Source organism: Engystomops pustulosus, chromosome 4 (genome assembly GCF_040894005.1).
Source record: "Engystomops pustulosus chromosome 4, aEngPut4.maternal, whole genome shotgun sequence".
In the NCBI taxonomy this organism is placed as follows: domain Eukaryota; kingdom Metazoa; phylum Chordata; class Amphibia; order Anura; family Leptodactylidae; genus Engystomops; species Engystomops pustulosus.
Window position 1 is genome coordinate 48,671,624 of NC_092414.1, and position 21,976 is coordinate 48,693,599.

Consider the following 21,976-nt stretch of genomic DNA (forward strand, 5'->3'; position numbering starts at 1 on the left):
GGCAGGGGTGTTGCATATGGAGCGCACGGTGAGGGCATGTTCACATGCACAGGGTGTGGGGCTTGGCCCGATCGCGGTTAAATATGGACCAAGAATGCATTGTGTGACAGCACCCTTAGTTTTAGCAAACATATGTGCGTATATATGTGTATTGACCCAGAGAAAATAGTTTTTACGTTATTTTAGGTACCATAATACACTGAAAAAATATATTTCAGCCCTAAAAAACCATACAGCTATGGTGACTGGAAAAAAAGGTTTTTATTATAACTTGCTGTAGAAGGCATTGACAAAAACAAGAGGGGCTTGATCCAAAAACAGAGGGTTTATGCTGTGACAGCTGAAATCTCTCTGTGTCCTGGGGCCCTGAAGCAATATCACAACCGCACGTGTGACCCCCAGACTGTGCAGTTTACTACTTTCACGATGCTCCTGAGGGCGGTTTCCACTTGCGTTTTGGATGCGTTTAAAAACGCGACAAAAACGCTAAGTGGGAAACCGCTCACACAGAGAAGCAGAGACCTGAAGCGGTGCACTTCCTGTAGGCTCCGTCACTCCTACAGCTCCTGGTGGCTGAATGCACGTGTAACCGGTACAGGCCCCGGGATCAGCCCGACAGGACAGTGTACAGGCCCCGGGATCAGGCCGGCAGGACCGTGTACAGGCCCCGGGATCAGGTCGGCAGGTCGCCATGAGCAGCTTCCTGTCTATTAGAGGCACGGGCAGGCTTGTAGCGCGGCTCCTGCAGCCTGTGTGCAGCACGGAGGGGATCTCGTCAGCCCTGAGCAATCACTACTCCAGCATGGTGAGTACACGCAGGCCTTTCCCCGGTGCAGACACTGATCTCATGTAACCCGGGTATTGACGTGTTCACTGCTGAATAATAAAGAACTGTAATTAGGGGTCAAACATTTGCAGGCAGATGCTGCCTACTCTTCTATGTAGGTATCTGTGCTTATACCAGCACATCACGTGCTATCCCAGGATCATGGAAGAGAATAGTCACATGACCTGTTCCTCCTGCATTTATTCATGTTGCACAGTCAGGTACATCATTACAAGTCAAGCACACACTGATCCTGGTACCTTCCTCAAGCCCAGAGGAGCCGTCTCAGCATAACTTGTCCCCAGCCTCCATTTACTGCCTAGTATAAAGTCTCCCTTCTGGATAACCTGTAAGCGGTCACGCATTGCGTCATGTTTGCGTTTAACGCATGTGTTTTCAAAAAGCTGAAGAGATTTGCCTAGTTGCATTGTTGTCAACATTGCGTATACAAAACACAAGTGTTAATGCAATGTTAACAGATATATTAACAAGATGTTAACAAACGCATGCACATTAATGCATGCCTTAACAAAGCGTTAACGCATTTGTTTTATAAATGTAATTAGGCAAATCTCTTCAGCTGTATAAACACTCATGCATTAAACGCAAACGAAACACAGCGTGTGGCCACAGCCTTAGACCGTGGTCACGAGTTCCGCTAGCGTTGCGTTTATAATGCGCTGGTAGCTCATAGGAGACGGACTTCAAGGGAAACGCATGAGATCGGTTACCTAGGCCCCAGTGTCTTGTATTGCTTACATGCGAGACCTTGGGTCCTGGTTATCGATCGCATGTGTTTCCCTGGAATCGCATATGCGATTGGGCCGAGGGGACATTTATCATAAAACGGCACTCGTGCTCCCCCTGCATCCTGCCGGATACATGGAAGCGTGGCCGCTGGGCAAAACTACGCCAGGTCCGTTCTGGCATAGTTTTGCGCAAAAACCTGTGAATGAAAGTCCACAGATTTTTCTAAATTATGTAGGCAGGAACACCTCATGCCTGCCCACTCTGATGACAACAGCGCCCCTCTACACCTCCTTCACACCCACATGGCGTGGATGGATTGCAGTTGCTAGTATAATTGAAAATTCTTGCTCTGCACAAGAGTTAGTGATTATTTCACATATTCTACGCTACGCAGTGATTAAATCTCCCCCGCTGACTGTTGCTTTGCAAATGCTCTACCAGCAGGATACCAGGAGAGGAAGGGGTTATTGAAGGAAAGAGCTTTTGAGCCATGATTCTAATAACAATGGAGTCACGAGAAATTTGGCATGAAATTCAGAGTTTGTAAAGTTATAAGGATGTTAGGGAAGTTGTTGATATAATGGTCCTTAAAGGGGTTGTCCCACAAACCAAGTTAGGCCCTATCAAAAGGATAGGGCCTAACTTACTTCTCGATGGTGGGTTCTGATGAAATATTTATTACTTTTTCATTCCTTATTACCATCTATATTAATATAAAAAAATCATGAACTGCCATTTTTTATTTTGGCCACAAGGATTTATAATTGATAATTCTGGAGGATATTTTTTCTGCAGCTGTCACTTGGTTACCCTGCAGACAGAATTACGATAAGGGAGCGTTCATAAGTGTGTTAACACATGCGTTTGCCTTATTAAATTGCTGTTAACATTTGTTTTAACAAAATGCATGCTTTAACACCACGTGTGAACGCACCCTTAAAGATAACACCTGTAAAGTCAGTTCCTATTACATCTACTATTGGAGTGATGATGTTGCAGTTTATAGACGTGCTCGGTGCACGTAGGTAAACGCCTCCACAGACTATTAATGCATACGACCATGAGGCTGCTGTATTACTAGAGCTCAGACCAGAAGGCACCCTTGTAATCATGGCCAGAAAATAGAAGAAAAAAAATCCACAATCAGAAATTGGAAACGGAATAGAAAATATTGTTGTGTTTCACTTTGTGATTTCAGTGAGACAAAATGAAAATTGGTGATACATGACCTTAAGATGTTTCTGCATCTTTAGCAAGATTGGGCCAAGGGAAAGTATATTATTTGTCAAAGAGTGTCATCTAGTGGTCATATACAGTTATATACTTGTGTTAAAACCTTTTCAGTATTCTCCAGTTTTTGCATTTATTTTGGGAAAGTAACATTATAGCAAAGAACATATTTGTGTGTAATATGTATATGCTTAAAGGGGTTGTCCTCTTCCAGCAAATAATTGATATTGTTTGTGTAATGCAAAGTTATACAATTTTCCAATATACGTTCTGTATAAATGGTTCTGGAGATCTCTGCTTGCTGTCCTTCTAAAGGAAGTTTCTATGATTACTTCCACTGGATAGAAATGTGTCCATGGTTATAGGATGGACATGCAGGGTTACAAGCCATTATTATCACAGAGAATATGCGATACTAACTGCTTGTACACCTGCATGTCCATCAAGTGACCATGGACACATTTCTATGCACTGGAAGAAACCTTTCCTTGAACAAACCATATAATTTTTTTCTGAAAGTAGACAAAGCCATTAATAATAAGAATAACTTTATGTATAATAATTATAAATTATTATTTTTTTCAATTCTGGATGTTGGCAGACTTCAGAAGCTCACTTATTGTCTCCAGAGGAAAGAACAGAAGCCGTCCAGGAACTCCAGTCTTTGGGATGGTCAGAAATCACAGCCAGAGATGCCATTTACAAAGAGTTTGTCTTCAAGACTTTCAACCAGGTAATTTGGTTAAAATATTTTTTTATTAGATTAAAATGTACTTTCTTGTCTAGAATGTTTTTATCATACCTTTTTAACTTTTCTACCAATTTTTGTTTTTGCTGTCTACGGCTTCTAAAAAGATATATAAAAATATACACTCATTCTAGTAGAAAAGCAATGGAGGATATACGAGAGCTTACATTTACTCTATACATTGTTGAATTACATGCCGCATTCACTAGTTTTACTGTAAATTACAATTTTCTTTTACTTATGGATTTAGTAGTTTGGTGACAAACCTGCTTTTGGAAAATGGCGTAATGAGTATTTTACAGTCCACATGCACCACATATAGGCAGGTTGGGTAGATGCTGGATTTTGGTGATGGGGGGGGGGGTCTGGCATAGCAGCTTCCCGGGGCACCTTTTGAATAGGCGAGGGGCACAAATTTTAAATTAATAAACAGAAAAACAAAAACCATGGCTCTCACGGACTAAGAAATTTCGGAAGTCTGGAAATGTGCTCAGTTTATTTGCTAAATCTGGGATGTAAGTTGTGTGTCTATGGCCTCTTGCCCACAATCGAGTGTGATGCATGAAGCTTGCATCGTCTGCTTGGTGAAACCTCCACTTTCAGAGCACTTAGGCCGGACATTGCTGCTCCAAAGCCCGTGGGCACTTGTTACTTATTCTGGGACAGAATTAAACCATTTATATGCAAACGCTGATCCCTCTCTGCCGCAGGATAAACGGGCACAAAAATGACAAACAAAAGACTGGCAATTTTGTTTTTTTTTCCTGCTTCCTAAATTACCGGTTTTCTAAGTCATTGTGCAATGTGCAGATCTAAACTTTCAGTCCCCTCTAAGATTATGGGAAAACTCCTCCTGCTCCACTTTGGCTTGCGTTTTATTATTCTCTGTTCGGCCATGCTCGCTATCATCTCTTGATCCATTCTGAATAGCTGTGATCTATGAGCCTGTTTACCCTGCCACAGAAGGACCTGTAAAAGGGTGAATATCTATCGCTTTACCCTTGAGCGTAGATCTAAGGGGTAATATATGGTACAAAATGTTACATTTAAAGCCATACCTCTTTAGGGCTTACTCGTATCATGCTGATCCTTTATTTTCTATTTGTCTTTTCACATTTTTTTTCCACGGATCCATTCAAAAATCTAAGAGCCTGTCCTATTTTTTTCACATTATGAATGGAATAAAACATCTTTTATCCTGATTGTAAATTATTTTGTAGATCATTGCTCTAGGCTAGTAATCGCAGAGAAAGTAACAGTACATTACAGAACAAAAAATAAAAAATAAACGTTACAATACAGAAAACTTTAACACTACTAGAAAAAGAACTAGAAAAAACTTCCTGGAGCTGTGATCTAAGCAAAATCTGGCAACAAAATCAAGCATGAAAAACCAGGGACACTTACTGATATATCGAGGCACCGTGACTGTGGTAATCTTCTTATATTTGTTATCCATGACCTCCTTCATTCTAAAATCTACATTTATGCTAATGAGGCACAAGTGCTATGGAGGTGTTACAGAAGCCGTATGTGCTCTGGATTCACAAGCTGTTACACTGTGCAGCAGCACGTCTCAGTCTTGCCCCCCCCCCCTACACTACCTGTAATCTCGGTAGCAGTGAGCACAGTCTTTCAGAATGTAACAGCCTCTGAATCTGTGGCATGGAGTGACTCTAACAACATTCCAATAGAAGGAAGGAGGATAACAAATGTAATATACAAAGGCGCTATAACAAGTGTCGCTAAAGCTTACCAGGATATGTGGATAGGGCAAGTATGAACTGTATAATTTTTATACCCCCCATGGAGTCATATATAAAAGTTATATGAGCATATGGAACCCCATGGTTATTCGCGTCAGTATCTGCCTTATGTGCCACTTTTGTTTTCATATGGAGTTTGGATGAAAACTCAGCAAACATTTATGTTTCACCATGTAACGCACAATAAAGAAAACCTGCAAAAACAGTGAGAACTTGTGAAAACTTGTGTTTTTCTTGTGGTTCTGTTTGTGTAAAGCAATAGCATGTGGCTATTCTTTTCAATGACTGGTTCCACTTAAGGTCCCGGTTTCATTTCCCATCAGCGATACATGACTCCATGATAGCCATCATACAGTAGGGTGTTCTTCATTTGAGATTCACATGTGATGCCAATTAGATTACTGCTTTCTGACTGCTCATTGATAACACGCATGGAAAATTGTGTCCTTATTGAAATGTCTGCCAGACTCAGAAGCGCTGTACACTACATCAGCAGATGGGAATCGTGCAGAAGATCAGGGCCTATAGATCACGGACATTGGGAGGTATTTGTAGAAAAGCGCTTTCAGATGTATGGAGGGCCGTTCTGCTAGAGAGATTGAAAATTGAGGAATGATTGCGTTTTGGTGCTTCTCATAGGAGTAAATGTATGAATTCATTTAATTAGGATAATGGTATATTGACATGAAATTTCCCTTCGCTGACGTCTGTTGAATGTTAGGACACTACTTATTTCATTGTTAAAAAGTTTTGACCTAGACATTGATTTCGGAAAGCATCAGGTGATCTGTGAAGCAACCTAGAAGTTGTCTGCTATACTGATTCATACAATAGTTAATATTGTACATAAATAGGCATACAAAATTTACTTATCTTTGGTTTATTGTTTGTACTATACATTTCTACAGCTTAAAGGAATTTTCCAACAAAACAATTTAGGCCCAAACTTGCTGATTGGGGTCTCGGTGATGAGACCACAACAGATCACGAAAATGGCAGGTCCGATAAGGTCCATGAGGCCATCTCAAAAATGGCATAATAGTCAAAAATAATAAAGGTATTTTTGACAAAAATAGTGCATATCTACAATATTCCAGCAGATTAAGATGCTTTGGGAGCTGGTAGATTCCTTTTTTAATATTTTGAAGAATTTGTAGGATTGGTTATCCATATCAGATTAGTGAGGATTCAAAACGGAATTGGATATTCCTGTGAATGAATATCAGTATCCAGGGCTCAAAACAGAACATGGAAAAAGATGGTCAAACATCTGCATTGGGCAGCACGGTGGCTCAGTGGTTAGCACCTACAGCCTTGCAGTTCTGGGATCCTGGGTCCAAGAAACCATCCAGGTCAACATCTGCAAAGAGTTTGTATGTTCTCTCCATGTTTGTGTGGGTTTCCTCCCACTCTCCAAAACATATTAGTGGGTTGATTAGATTGTGAGCCCCTTGGGGACAGGGACTGATTTGACAAGCTCTGTGTAGCATTGAGGAATATGTTGGCGCTATATAAATAAAGGGATTTTTATTATTTGGTCCTTTTAACAGCTGTAGAACACCCAATCCCGGGCAGCGGGCAAAGAACTTTGTAAAGTTCCCCTTAGGCAGCAGGAATCTTCTTCTCTTCTTGTCTTTGCAGAAGTGCCCAGCTACACACAGGCGGTGCCTCTATGGTGGTCTGCAATACTCAGCATCATATTCTGCATCTTTCTTCAGATTATACAATATACCAGCAAATGGAGAAATTACAGAGCAATAACATGGTCAGATGTAACAATAGGAAAGAGTGTTGTACCCACAAGAGTTTATAATCTGATATGATCTAATCAAACCAATAAATTGACACCTACTTAATATTATTATAAGCTTCATCTCCTTTAAAATCTACAAATACCTTTATCTCCAAAACACAGTTATGGTTTGATCATTAGACTGCTGGGCAATGGAAGAACGTATATACAGGGAGTCCTTGACTTAAATACACCAGTCTTACAGACGACCCCTAGTTACGAATGGACCTGTGTGCCCACTCTAACCTGAAGAGTGAAGCTCTCTGGATGCTCCAGGCTGCAATTATCAACTGTAAGCATTATGAAAGGTGTCTACAATTAAGCTGTATTGTGTCCATTGAATTCTATGGGTCTGTCTGTTATGGGGTTTTTTTTTCTGATGTACAGACCGTTTAAAAAAAAATTGCTGCCTGCACTATTTTTTTTTTTTTTTTCTCGCATGGAGACCACATGCATACCTCCAGAAATAACGGGCGAAACATGAATGACATCCATATGCAGTTTGGTTTTTTTCAAATGTTGCGAGGCAACCAATTGGGCAGAGCAAAAAGATTAGAAACCAGAATTAGGATTCCAGAATTTTTAGTGCGATACAATAACTCTAACTCGATACTGATACAATCCTTTCAAGAAAAGGAAATAAAGTATTATCTGAATTCAATGTTTAGTACACCCACCCTATATCCCACAGTGCTGATGGACGGCTAGAAGCTGGTCCTAGCGCATCTGTTTGTTTACAGGGATGTGTCCCTAGTGAGTAGCGTTCTCCCTTCGTCCTCACCAGCATGTTGCCGTATGCAAACTCAAAGGCGTTCAGTACCGAAAATGACAGAATACCAGTATTAATCCGTTTTGACTTTGAAGGTATTGAAGTACAGTACATGTATTGTTCAATCCTAATTAGAAAAATACATATCACCACCTCCTGAAACTTTTGTTTTGATGTGAACCAGGTGTTTTCCACCGTATGGCTGTAAAGTAGTCCTGTGTGTAGACCGTGTACTCTCCGTAGCCTGTCTCAACCCCTTGGACGGTCACATGATTGTGTCACCTAGTTACTGATTCGCGGATAAATTTCATAGGCCCATAGACTTTTATAAGACGACAGAGCTGCAAACAAGGGCAAGAATAGGGCCTTCTCTGAGTCTCCTGGACACTAGGCTCAGACACACGACTGAGGAATCCCTAGCTGTTTAGGAGCCTGAATAACCAAAGGAAAAAACGATTGTGTGTGTAAAAAAAGGTGGGAGACTAACCCATTACTATGCATTTCTCCAGTTAAAGCAGATAGACACGTGAAAGATCATGAAATGTTTACCACAGCTTCAAAATTGAGTTAGTCTATAAACAGTTTAGACTATTCTGAGATGTACTAGTCAGGTTAGTACATAACTCAGAGAATGTGTGTGTGTGTATGTATGTGTGTGTGTATATATATATATATATATATATATATATATATATATATATAATTTGGGGGAAATATTATTTTTCTATCTTTCATGTCTGATAGTGATGTCATTCTCAGTCTTGTGAGAACTGATATTCCCAGCCAGCTGCACCCTATATATTAAAAGCAACACCTGTGGCTGATATTGCAGCCGTTTACCATAAATTTACATGGTAAGGAGGATTATGCTTGTCATGACTGTTCAAAAAAAGTCTACGTTTAATTTGATTTCCAGTTTTGTGAGAGGCATCCAGTCCTGTGCTGGGCGACTATGAAGTTGAAAGGTAGAAAAAAACGACTTTATTGTGTTTTATGATCCTCTGAATAGCCATAAACCTATCAGTGGCACTGAAGTGAGGGGTACAACATTGTTTAGCACTTTTACATTTCGTTCTTTTATGAGCAGGTTGCTATTCTATGTCATTTACTACAAATCTTTTATATAAAGTAGTTCAGTATATAAATGGTTTCTTGTAAATAGCTTATTGTTAAAGTAATTCACTCAAAAAAAGGGGATTCTAAGCATCTCTTTCCTGGCCTCTGTTCAGATATGTATTAGAAGCTCCTCCGACAATGTCTTTTGACATCCCTTTCACAAAAACGGAGATATAACTCCTTTTAGGTTTTTGGGTTCTGTCCATTAGTGTCATAAGCAATTGGAGTATAGCCTAAAGTTTTTCTCTGTCTACCTTTTTAGGCTTCTTTTAAATTGGTTGTCAAGACCCATTAAATGTTTGTCTATCCATACGATAGGGGGATCTTATTGGTGGAGGTCTCGGTCGTGGAACCACTACAGATCACGAGAACAAATAAATGGAGATGCAGATCATAGGGTGGCACCAAATATGGCAATTACCTAAGGAAATTGCAGTAGAGCTGAATAGAGAAGCAGGTGTTTAATGGACACCAGTTCTTCTGGGGTCCCATCTTCAAAGGCCTTTTGTAATCAGTCGATACAATGTTCTTTTTTTTATTTTGGTTATTTAACTTTTTGCTACATACACCTAAAATGCATTATTATAGTTTTATATGTCACCATCATATTCCAAAATGGATTACGATAAAGTAGGTAGAGATAACAAGGTGACAATTAGAGAATTACTAATGTTGCTATACCATGCAAATTGCAGTCTTTAATGAAAAAAAAAAAAAAGAAAAATGCTAATCCCTTATTAACTGTTTATGGAAATGTTAAGATTTAAAGGGAACCTGGCACATATACAACCAGTAAGAGATTCCTATGGAGCTCTATTAATTGACCGACACCCTTCTTTTAGCTAAAAAATAGTTTCGCTTACATCCAAATAAATCACCTTTTATCTTATATTACCTGGCATCGGGGGAAGGGCGTGTCCTGCTCGGCCGGCCCCTCCCATCTACTCCTCCCCATGCCTTATGGCTCATTACTGGTCACAGTGTGACCAGTGGGACATCGCAGGTCGTTTAGTCTCTTTACAATGGCAAACTGTACCCAATGCATGTATCTGACCACATGAAGTCACAGCAGCCTCCATGGACTTCTCCTTTCCATTCTCTATGGAGGCTGCTGTGATGTAATCAAATACATGGGGTACAGTTTGCTATTCTTAGAAGGCTAAAGGACCTGCAATTAGGTCACTGGGCACATGTCATGAATGTAACACAAGGAACCATGTAATAAATTGACACAATATTTCCCATCTTTACATAGAGCTTTATATGTCTGTAGACAGTACCCAACTATAACGAGGCAGAGCAGCGATTTGTAATGATACCGAGCTGTCAGTCAGAATAATGGGACGTGGTTCACTGCCAGCATGGGAAAGAGAAGAGTCACAGAAATAAGACATAAGTCAGAAAAACTAATTTGCAGATCAGAAAAACATCTGGCAGCTAACTTTAGGTGATATGGGGAGGACTTGTAACTTTATCAGAAGGCATTGTTAGTCAGGGTGGTCAAAATCTGGTGACAGGTCCTTGTTAAAGGAAATCTACTATGGACCAGGGACTCAACCATCAACCAGGGACAAAGATTCCTAGATGCATTGAAAGTTGAATAGCTTGGTAAATGAGTTCTATTACTTACCTTTGCATATTTACTACCCTTTTGGGTTGAGGTTTTGTTGGTCAATTATACATAGTAGTGGACTCTCTTGGGGTATTTACCTTTTAAAGGTTCAACATTTTTGTGTAAGGTTAGTTGTGTTGTGTGTATGCTACTTGCCATACTCTCTTTTCTTGTGTTTACGTCCGGGCGCCATGCTTCACTGTGGAGAGCACACGGCTTTATGCTCGGCCAGACAAGCATACGGCAGTGTAAAGCACAGTTATTAATTTAGAGAAATTTAAGCTTCCAAGTCTATTGTACATAGTGTTGCCAGAAATAATTGACGGTGTACGTTAATTTTCTGGCGAACAAGCCATGAAAAAGTTGCAATTCCAGGAATTGCATTTCTCCCCTTACGCCGCCCTTATGCCAAGTGGGCTTGACAAGGCTGGGAATGGGCCAGAGAGGAGCAGGGGCGCAGGGACTGGCACAACAAAAGTCTATGCAAGACAGGACGAGGCGTAAAATCAATCAAAGCCTCTCTGTATATTGAACACGTCATGTGTCGGCAGGAGGTGTTATTATAATAATAATTCCTTTATATATCGCACACAGATTACGCAGAGCTATCACGACTGGCACATAATGCAGTCAGTAGTGAGACTGCTTAGACCTCATTTGCTGTGTAGTGTTCATATATTCATATATAGACTCCAAGTCTTGGGTAGAAAGGTCAAAACTAGTGTTTATTGGTTGATCACCCTTTAGTGGGGAAGAGGCGCTTTGTGTTCTTTGCTATTCCTATCCCTTTGCTTATGTTTTAGATATAGTATTAACTGCTTGTAACCTCGACAAGACATAGATTTGTGGTTTGGTCTACTCTAGAAAATTTAATGCAATTTTATTACTACGTGCAACAAATTTTTTTTTTTGTGCTTTTCAGATATTTAAGGCCCACAATTTGTCACAAAACCCTGGTATTCTTTATGCAGTTTGGATGTTATTGGACACCAGCCCTTATAACCCCTTTTGATTAGGCAGATTTTTGTTTAATACACAGTAATCTGGGTCTGTTGTACATTACTGTTATTAGATGTCATGGTAGATATCTTTATCCAACATAGTTAAAGAGTTTCCTTTCTACTAGTCATAGATGGATTCTATCCTATCTATCTATCTGAATAAAAGTTGAGATTGCAATACTATTGGATGGTTAACATAATTTGATGCAGAAACTGTTATTTACCAATAAACGTAAAGGAACCTGGATTATACCCGCATGTTGACTATTTACAGGTCAAAGTTCAGCACTTGTTACAGTCCAGCATTGCAATTACAAGTCAGGAAACATAAAAAGAGATCGGGTTAATGCCTAAATCTGCTGAATATTTTACTACAGAATGGTCTCCTATGACCTTTTTTTTACCTCTGTCCTTATTTAAACCACAATGGGCTTTGATCGGCTTAATAAGACTACCCTGCAACGTCATCTTTTATATGTAACAGAACCTATTACAGAATGTGGTTAATTATGACAATCACTAAAGGAAATTGTATTGTAAGTATATTTCATAAATTTGCACTAAAACATATGGTCTTCAGTTATTTTGCACAGATGACCTTATTTCCTTGCATATTTTCAGTTATAAGTATTAACATGAGTTGGCATGGAGTTTCACATATTAGGCTTACATAAAAGGCAATGCAAGGGGAATCTAATAGACGGAGCGACCTAGTGACCATACATACTAAGTGTTAGAAAAGTACAACAGTATTTATTATTAGCACATAGTTTTTATATACATAACGTTCTGTCTCTTATATATGTATAATGAATGACCTTATAAAATGTCTTATTTTCAAAATTTTTACAAATACAGCCACAAATCAAGGAGCCAAACTACCACTTTACCATGCTATAGTTTGTATGTATTAAGGCCTCATTCACACGACATAGCACATATGTCCCCATAGACGGCAATGGTGTGGCACCATTCCACACCGTACATAGGTAAAAGATAGAGCATGCTCATGCGCTGTTTTCTATGGAGAGGGGAGGAGTGGGCAGAGTTCAACCCTCCTCTTCAGCGTGCCAGAGTAGCCGGATGGGAATACGTTTGTGTGAATGTTCAAGCCACAGCCACTTATTGTACTTCTGATACAGCCTAATGAAATGAGTATATATTCACTACACCGGAAATAACATACTAGACTATGGCACTATATCATCGCTTTTCATTCTTTTTATGTTCACAATTTTTTAACTTTTCTTCTGGAGATCTACTACTACTCCATCTTGAAATTTGAAATATTTTGTACTTATTCATAGCTGTGTGCATGTACCGATAAAAATAAACGCCCACCATCCAGCTGGTGAGTTGCCAGGCTTAACATGGTCTCCAGCACACTAAGTTGTGACCCAGGCATTACCACTTCTGTAAACTCTGGGTGTCCTACACCAAAGTTCATCCCATGCAGAAAGGAAAGTGCAGTGGAATTGCAGGCCAACACTTTTACTATGTTGAAGCACAATTTCTGTCTGAGTCCCAATTTAGTGCATTATTACAAGCTAGGAAACTGTATTGGAGATTTTATCAAGCAGTCTATGACCAGGTTTTACAGTAATTCGTACCAAAAAAAAACTGTCGGAAATACCATGCACCACATTTATTAAGGGTTTGACAGTTTTAAGGCACTTTTGCATCTAGTGTGAAAATGTGCATGGCCTTGGAAAAAATGCAACAAAAGATTTAGCTGGAGCGCCGGAAAAATGACTTGGCAGTCTTCTACTACACCTGGTTTATCATCAAGCATAAGACGCAGTGATAAATTTGGTGCAGAACAAGACTGTATAGTCGTACTCTGCACTGGTGTAATATGCAACGCAGTGATAAATCTTCCCCTGTACTGTACTGTTATTCTGTTGTCGCTACTCAGAAATAAAAAGTAATAATATTGTAAAAATTTAATTGATGAAAATACTTGTTCTGCTTACTTCAGACCTTCGCTGTGCTAGTTCATACGTTTTTGTCCTCCATGTTATCGCTACTTGTTTGGTACTTTGATTTCTGATCTTTATTATTTCTTTGCGCAGAATTGGTGGATAGGCAGAAGAATTTTAATTTTCTTTCATCCAGCCAAATATATATTCACAGAAAAGTTAAAACTTTATCAATCATGAGTATAAAAACACTTTTCCTAAACAGAACTGTTTTTATAATGGTTGAGTGACCGGGAAGATTATTAAGATAATGATTGTAAAGGGGCTCTACAAAAACACACTTCCCAATAAATTAAAAATACACTGTGTATCTAAATCTTTGAAGGAATCCAGAGATAAAGTTATGCTTTCATCAGACTCCATTTTTATGTATAGGCAACCCCAAACTGTAATGTGTGTATTAAATAAATAGGGCATTCCAGGCCCTCAGCTGCAATTTTTATCAAGTTTATAGGTTCATGCGCCAAGAGGCAGGAAGAGCTGACGGGTGCAAGGGCTGGGTGTGAGACCCCCACTGCGCACCTACTAATTCCCTATTCACTGCCCATAAAATTTTTTATAAAAAAGTAATCCTAATATCATGCATTTCCCAAAATGTTATCAATGAAAACGCCTGCTTAAAAAGCTTTGTTTGTAAGAGTATAAGTTATGGGTGTTTTGAAAATGTCAATACAAAGTTTGTTGTTTTTTTTTTTGAAAATTTTTATTTTTAGTTATTAAAAGTAAGAAACCTATTTAAATGTTGGTATTTCCATAACCATTGTGAACCGAAGAATAAATTTGAATTCATTTTCCAAATTACCTATATCTATTATCTATAAAATAGGTTGCTACTAGAATTCAGAATATGTTCCACAGAAAAGCAGCCCTTTTACACAAAAGGTTAGGCCTTTTGTGGCTCCCACATGTCCCCATAGAATAATAATCTACACATTGCCAAAGGATTTTTATAGCAAACTAGCCTTTGATCTAACTTATCTTTTATTCAGAAAAGTTTACTTTTCTGTATGCAGAGCTGTGTCCCTAGTCCCCTGGGAGTGGCCATTGAGGAGTGTGTTTTTTGTATGTATAGACAACCCAAAACTTTGGATATTCTGGTATAATTTCTGAATTAATTAAATCAGGAAATCACTTCATCATGCATTGTTTTCAAATAATAATAATAACAACTGCTTTTCCCCGTCCCTACCCCCCTCAGGGCGTCATACATGTCTGCCCCACTCCTCACTGGCCGCTCCCACAGCTCTGCATACAGAAAAGTTTGATCTAACTTTTTTTGGGAAAAGCCAGTTTACCATAGAAACTCTTTGGCCATGAATACACTCTTTGGCCATGAATGTAAACATTGCCGCACAAAACTCTGCATCAGATTCTTGCCCAAGCCTTTACTCTTTAAACGTCTTACTCCACCTCTACAAAATTCCTTTTTCCGGATCAGACCACATAGGCCTTGCGAGATGATATGAGAAGAGCTTAGCCTTGAAACAAACCTTTGGAGGATTCATTTTCTCTAATCATCACTTCAGAGGTACCCGTAGCATCGTGTGCACCTTAGTAGATCTATGCAAAACTAATCAATAATATGCGTTCATTAGCCTTTACTTTGACCAAGGTAATTATTTGTATGTTTCTAATAATGGGGCCATTCAGGGAAAATGTTATGCATAAAATTTCTGGGTAACGGGATAGAAGAATAATAATACTGTATTAGTAAATTTCTTAATAATAATCTGATGTTCTTATGCCTAGTGAAATTTTAACGACTTTAGTCCTGGCCTTTTATGTATATTAACTCCCAAATCTTCTGCAGCAACATAAGCGCTGGAAATACCTAAATTTTGCCAAAAAAAAAAAGGGTTCACGTCAAACCGCTAATTTCCTTAGAAATATATATATTTTTATTACCACACAGTGTCAGAGCATCAACCTTTTATTTCAATTTTTTTGTTTTGTTTTCGTGCATTTGATTTCCAGTAAGGTTGTGGTCTTCTTTCCTAAAAAGGAACACAAATGTTTTAGTTTTATCCGATTACACTGTAATTACAACTTGTTGAAGCTCATCTGCCCTGTCTGTAATCAGCACCACCAACCAGAAGTCTCTTTCTTGCTGGAGTAATCTGACTGGTCTGCTCTGCAGTTTTTTTTGGGGGGGGGGGCAGAGGGGGGGAATGAGCCTAATCTGCAGTCTGTCTTCCCAAAATATCTTGATTTGCAGCAATTTAGAACCATTTTAAGGAACACTCTTGCCTTTCAAGCAATTTAGGGGTTGTTGTTAGGTTTCTGTAATCAGCTATGACATCCCTGAGGTCTGTAAGGTATTTTTGGCATACTGATCTACAAAGCACCGAGTTGCTTCCCATATGATTCTATTTCCATCTGCGTTTTCTGGAAAGGCCAATCCTTACAAATACCTCCATTATACAAAACATAAAGACAAAAAAATATATATATTTTCTGCATGTCAATATTATTTTATTTTCACGGTTTTGCAAGTGTTGTCAAATTGTTTTTGTAAACGGCTTGAAAATGTTAAACTCTAGTAGAGGCAAATGCCAATCTTGGATTAGGTGCTGAAATATCAATAAAAGGTTAAATTTATTAAATATATCCACTATCTATAATCCAAAGCACAAAGGCCGTGTAATGACCATCCGTTAATCCATCAAGCGACTATTTTAGACCTTAATGCATAAAGTTTTACACTTCAACGGTTTTCAACTGTCTGAGTTGACCCTTCACGTCTGCTCTCTTCACAGTAGGAATCTCCACTTACTGTGACCTGTCAGAACAGATTACAAGTGACATTATGCAGGAGCTGTATTGGCTGCATTTTACTTCTTGATCAGAATGATTCCTTCCACAAACAATCACATTGGCTAAAATGTTACATCTGCTCTTTTAGGATAAAAAAAAATGCTGGCAAAGCCGCCGTTCATCAGTAAAAGGCACATGTAATTTTTCATTTGCTTTTCATAAAAATCTAATTACAGTAAATATAATTTATATTTTTCATTTAGTTTGGATTTTAAGGGTCCATATTGTTTTGAACAAAACAAAAATGTTCAGCTCAAATAATTTTGACGTAATATTATTCTAAGAATTTTTTTGCATTTACTTTTATTATTTGTGTTATTTGTAAACCTTTGTAATATAAGAATTAAAAAAAAAGAAAGTTAAATGACAACTTTTGTCAGGTATCAAAAGATAAATATAATTTCATTCGCACAGCAAACTGGTTCATTTTTGGCACAAGATTTTGAAGAAATTCATATACAGGCGGTCCCTTACTTAAGAACACCCGACTTACAGACGACCCCCTAGTCCAAATGGACCTCCTGGATATTGGTAATTTACTGTACTTTAGCCATAGGCTGTAATAATCAGCTGTAACAGTTATTACAGGTGTCTGCAGTTAATATTTATTGTTAATCCTGGTTCTTATGACAATCCAACATTTTTAAAATCCAATTGTCACAGAGACCAAAAAAATTTTGACTGGGGTTACAATGATAAAATATACAGTTCCAACTTCAACTTCCGACATACAAATTCAACTTAAGAACAAACCTCCAGAACCGATCTTGTATGTAACCTGGGGACTACCTGTAGTTTTAATTTGTGTAATGTATAGTTTTAATTTGGCAAAACTATTCATAAAAACTTTCGTGAACTGTGCTCCAGTGGTGTAGATGTGAGCAGATGGTAGCATTTTGAGTTGTCATCTTGTACCCACCTGTATTTAGAGATTTATTATGCTTGTGTGCATCTTGTTTTGGGTATCATTTATTGAGTCTTACTGTTCTTTTCATGTTCTATAGTTTCGTACGAAACCATAAATAAAAGTTCTGTTAAAAATGTTTATTCACTCAAGGAAAAAAATGTCACAAGCTAAACAAATCCCTGGCCAATTCCTTATTAGACTGCAGCCATACACAGAACTTTTTAAAGTAAACTTTTTTTCAAAAACTTACTAAACCTTAGTGACCATTTTCCAAGAAATTTCAAAGGGATTTTTATATTATTATGGAGAAAACAAAAAGCTTGGACTATTTTAAAACCATCTTTTGCTGTGGTTTCAAAGACTTTTCAAGATTCTTTCTGCTTTTGTATACACTACAATTTTCGTGCTTCCTCCAATTGACAGCTATCTGTGATCACTACATTTCCCAAGCTCTCCACGTCACCCTATCCTTTGTTACTCTCCTAATAAACTTTTTTTTTCACTTTTGTAACATGAATTTTTGTTCTTTTCTTATGTAAAGTTATTTCAAGATATTGATTATGTGATGTGAAAAGTTCTGTTGCTTTAGACGCTACTGAACCCCCCCCCCCTCGTCAGGTAGAAATTCTAACAGAGGTTGCTATAAACATTCATATCAAGATCATCTAGTTTCTATTTTTATTTATTTTTTTTATTTAGTACAATGGTTCTAAAATGTATATGTGATCTGGTTAATCACTGGTCATTCTAGCAGCTTAACAGGAAATTGCAAATTATTATGAGTTTTTATGGGCCCATGTGTTGAACCCTGTAACAGAAGAAAAACGCCGAAATGTACGAATTGCTACTTTTTTGTCATTTCAGCACATATAAATAATTGAATAAAAAGTGATCAAACGGTTGTGCAGTCCCCAAAATGGTAAATGTAAAAAGTCAGCTCATCCTGCAAAGAATTTAACCGTACACAGCTATGTACTCAAACTCCTCAAAAAAGAGCAATGAAAAACGATTTTTTTGTCAGTGGCACCACATTAAATTGTCTCAATATGAAGTCCAAATTGTTATGCAGATAACAAGCCCTCATAAATCTCTGTACATGGAAAAATAAAAATGTAATGACTTTTCAAACGGAGCCAAAACAGAAATGGGCATCAACATCAGGGGGTCAAAGGTAGATCAGTCACATATAGTAATTGACTGTGTTGTGGACATCTTATTGGAATTCCAGATGAAAGGGACTTAAAATTTGTAAATTTCCATGTCAACATTCCATGACATTTTTTTTTCTTCACTTGTTTTGGACTTTTAAGGTGCTGTTTTTTCATGTAGCTTGATATCTTTCTGTCAGGGTGGGTTCACGCTGTTTCTTTAATTTTTCCACGTTACTTATTGGATCGTCCTTCCCCGTATCGGCATCGGGGAGCGTAGATCCATTCCCATGGCAGCCTGGAGTGTGTGAGACTCTAGGACCTGTGATTGGGCAGCCTCTAAGCGTGTGGATGTACACTGTAGTAGGTAGAAATGATTTACTACCTAAAAAGTTGTAAAAAAATAAATAAATTCAAATCTCCTCCCTTTCCCTAGAAATTATATAAAAATTAAATAAAATCATAAAGATGTTGGGTATTGTCGCATTCCAAATTCCAAAATTCTATCAACATATAAAAACAGTTATTTCTAGCGGTGTACCCCAGAACGGAAAAAGTGCCTAAATGTACGAAGCATCACATTTTCGCCATTTTGCAACACCAAAACATTTAATTAAGTAATTTAAAGGTCAAACAGTCCCCAAGTGCTATCAATGTAAATGTTGTCATGTCCCGCAAAAAATGACTGTATGCTGAAGCATGGAAAAAGTCTTTTGAAATCTAGTAAAGCATAATAAAACCTACATAAATTTGGTGTTCCAATGATGGTACCGACCCAATAAAGTAGAGTTGTCCTTTGGAGTGCACAAAGAAAGCTGTAAAAATTGTGCTCACAAGAAAATGGGACATATGCGATTTTTTTTCTACAATTTAATTTGCATTTGGAATTTTTTTTCAACTTCCCAGTAACCTGCATGGAATATGAAATGCTGTCAGTAGGAAGTATATTTTGTTACACATAAAACTAGCTCTGGTACAGCTCTGTAAGCAGAAAAAAAAATTATGGCTTTTAATGACTGAGAGTGAAAAATGGAAACGCAAAACATGAAAATGGCTTGGCCCTTAAGGGGTTAATGTTCAAAATTATTCAGAACATGGAGGTCTAAAAATCTTTTGTATATGTTTTATTGATCATATGTTTTACACCAGTTGTTCTATAAATAACACTCTGCTGGTCATTAGCTAAAAATACAAAGCCTGTAACTTGCCAACCATAGACTTGGCTAAAACCAAATATAATGTTAACCATATTATCTACTGATAACATGTGGAAACCTCTGTGTAATGGTCCCTCAGTTTCCTCCTAATGAAACCATATATACTTGAGCAGATGTTCTTTGTTAAACCTAATAGTGAACCATGCAGTGATGTCAAGAGCCTATTTTTAGCAGTTGAACTAGGTTTTTGACATCCAGATACTACAGTAGACTTTGTAATTCATGAAATAATGAATATTTCGAATAGATATTTAATATTGTGTTGCACCAACTAATAGGAGTTTCAAAGTATGACTCTCCAATTCTATACTGCACCAGATTATCATGCAGAATCTGGTACAGCTAGTTCTAGTTCTACTCTGCATCGGTCTACAGATCAAAACGGCTTGTCGGGAAACCATGGTTTTCCCATGGTTTCCCGACACAAGCTGTTTTGATCTGTAGTCCCCTGTCTAAGGGCATCTGAAATTGTGTATATCAGGACTGATAGAGACAGGTTGGACTTGTGTCTGTTAAATGCTGTATTTTTGTTAACAATTAGAGAATGTGTTATTTTGGTATACTCACTTCCTGCCAGCAAACAGCACATCATGAGGAGAGAAAAGATGCATCTATCATCTCATCTGCGATCTGATATCAGTACAATGTTCCGAAGCCAGACGAAAGTGTATATAAACCTGTATCCTAATAATCTTACCACACTGTCAACTCAAAGAACTAGATGGATCATGATGTGTCTGCTTAGTCTTCACCCACAACCTGAAATTTTGCACTGACCAGCCTATGGAGTGATAGGAGCTAAAACTGAGAAAAATTGTAAAATAAGGAGTTGAAATGATCTTTGTGTAAACATGGCTAGGGGATTGAGATTTGCGAATTTTCTTTTGTGGGAAAACCCCATTATGCATTCTCTTTTCTGTCTGACATGTATTCAGAAAGGATTCCATTGAGCAATCAAACAATTTCCGACAACGAATACTTTGCAAATCCCTAGAACTCAGTACTGAAAACTACAACCTTGTATTGAACTGTTCCTTACAACTCTATTGCAGTATATTGTTAATACAGCTCTTCTATTACAGGCTACCTGTGCAGGCTGTAAATCATTGTGCTGAATGGCACGCCTGGGAGCCCGGGCAGTCACGGCAACAGCAGGTTTACTGCCAGTACTAATCAGTTATTTTAGCATATTGATGTAAATTTATGTCAATTTGTATCAAGGGGTTATTGTCTGAAAATCTATTTTTGTGTTTTTAAAATAACATAACTATATTTAAAAGGAAAGTTTCACCAGATTTTCCATAATGAAAGGTTTCCATATCACTATGCTGACTATTGCTCACACTGTTATTAGCTAAAAAATGCAGTTTCTATCCCTAGAAAATGAACTTTGTACACCTATCTGGCACCCTGCGAGAAGGCGCAGCAAGTTCCAGGGGCATGTGTTATTCATGCGAGGCAGTGTGTTACTCAGCCCATGTCTGCCAGTATGTCCCTCATTTTCTGTAATTTTCTGAGGATAGAAATTATGCATTTTTTAACTAAAGACAGTGGGGCACATTTACTTACCCGGTCCATTCGCGTTCCAGCGGCGGCTTCTCTGACGAGTGTTCGGGTCTTCCGGCGATTCATGAAGGTCCTGCGCCCGATGTCCACCAGGTGTCGCTGCTGCGCTGAAGTCCGCCGAGGTGCCCCGGAGTTCATCGCCTTCATCACGGTGCATGTGAGTATGGCCCATGCGACCAAATTTTTTTTTTTAAATGCGGCGGTTTTTCCGAATCCGTCGGATTATCGTTCGGCCACGCCCCCCCATTTCCGTCGCGTGCATGCCAGCGCTGATGCACCACAAACCGATCGCGTGCGCCAAAATCCCGGGGCAGTACAGGGAAAATCGGCGCAAATCGGAAATATTCTGGTAACACGTCGGGAAAACGCAAAGCGGGCCCTTAGTAAATGACCCCCAGTGTGTGCAAGAGTTTGTATAGTTCTATGGGAACTTGTTATTAGTTTTATTATTGAAAATCTAGTGACCTGCTCCCTTTTACGCCTTAAGGACGTAGCCTTTTTTCATTCATTTTTTTTTCCACCTTAAAAAAAAAATCAATAACTTTTTCTTTTTTTGTGTGTATATAACTGTGTGAGGGCTTATTTCTGTATAACAAATTGTAGGTCTTAGTGATGTATTTATTATTCCATGCCTTGTAGTGGGAAGCCAGAAAAAATTCAAAATCTGGTGAAATCTGTGACAAAACGCATTTTCACCATTTTCTTGTGGGCTTGGTTTTTATAGCTTTCACTCTG

General features: G+C 38.4%; 1 protein-coding gene across 1 annotated transcript in view; it reads left to right on the top strand.

Annotated features, from left to right (window-relative positions):
• The first annotated feature begins 501 nt into the window (after window positions 1–501).
• PCBD2 (pterin-4 alpha-carbinolamine dehydratase 2) overlaps window positions 502–21,976 on the top strand; it is a 56,375-nt gene continuing 34,900 nt past the window's right edge. Inside the window, exons 1-2 of the mRNA XM_072150629.1 lie at window positions 502–805; window positions 3,408–3,539. Coding sequence (XP_072006730.1) covers window positions 692–805; window positions 3,408–3,539 — 246 coding nt within the window. The 5' untranslated portion in view covers window positions 502–691. The remainder of the gene's footprint in view (window positions 806–3,407; window positions 3,540–21,976) is intronic.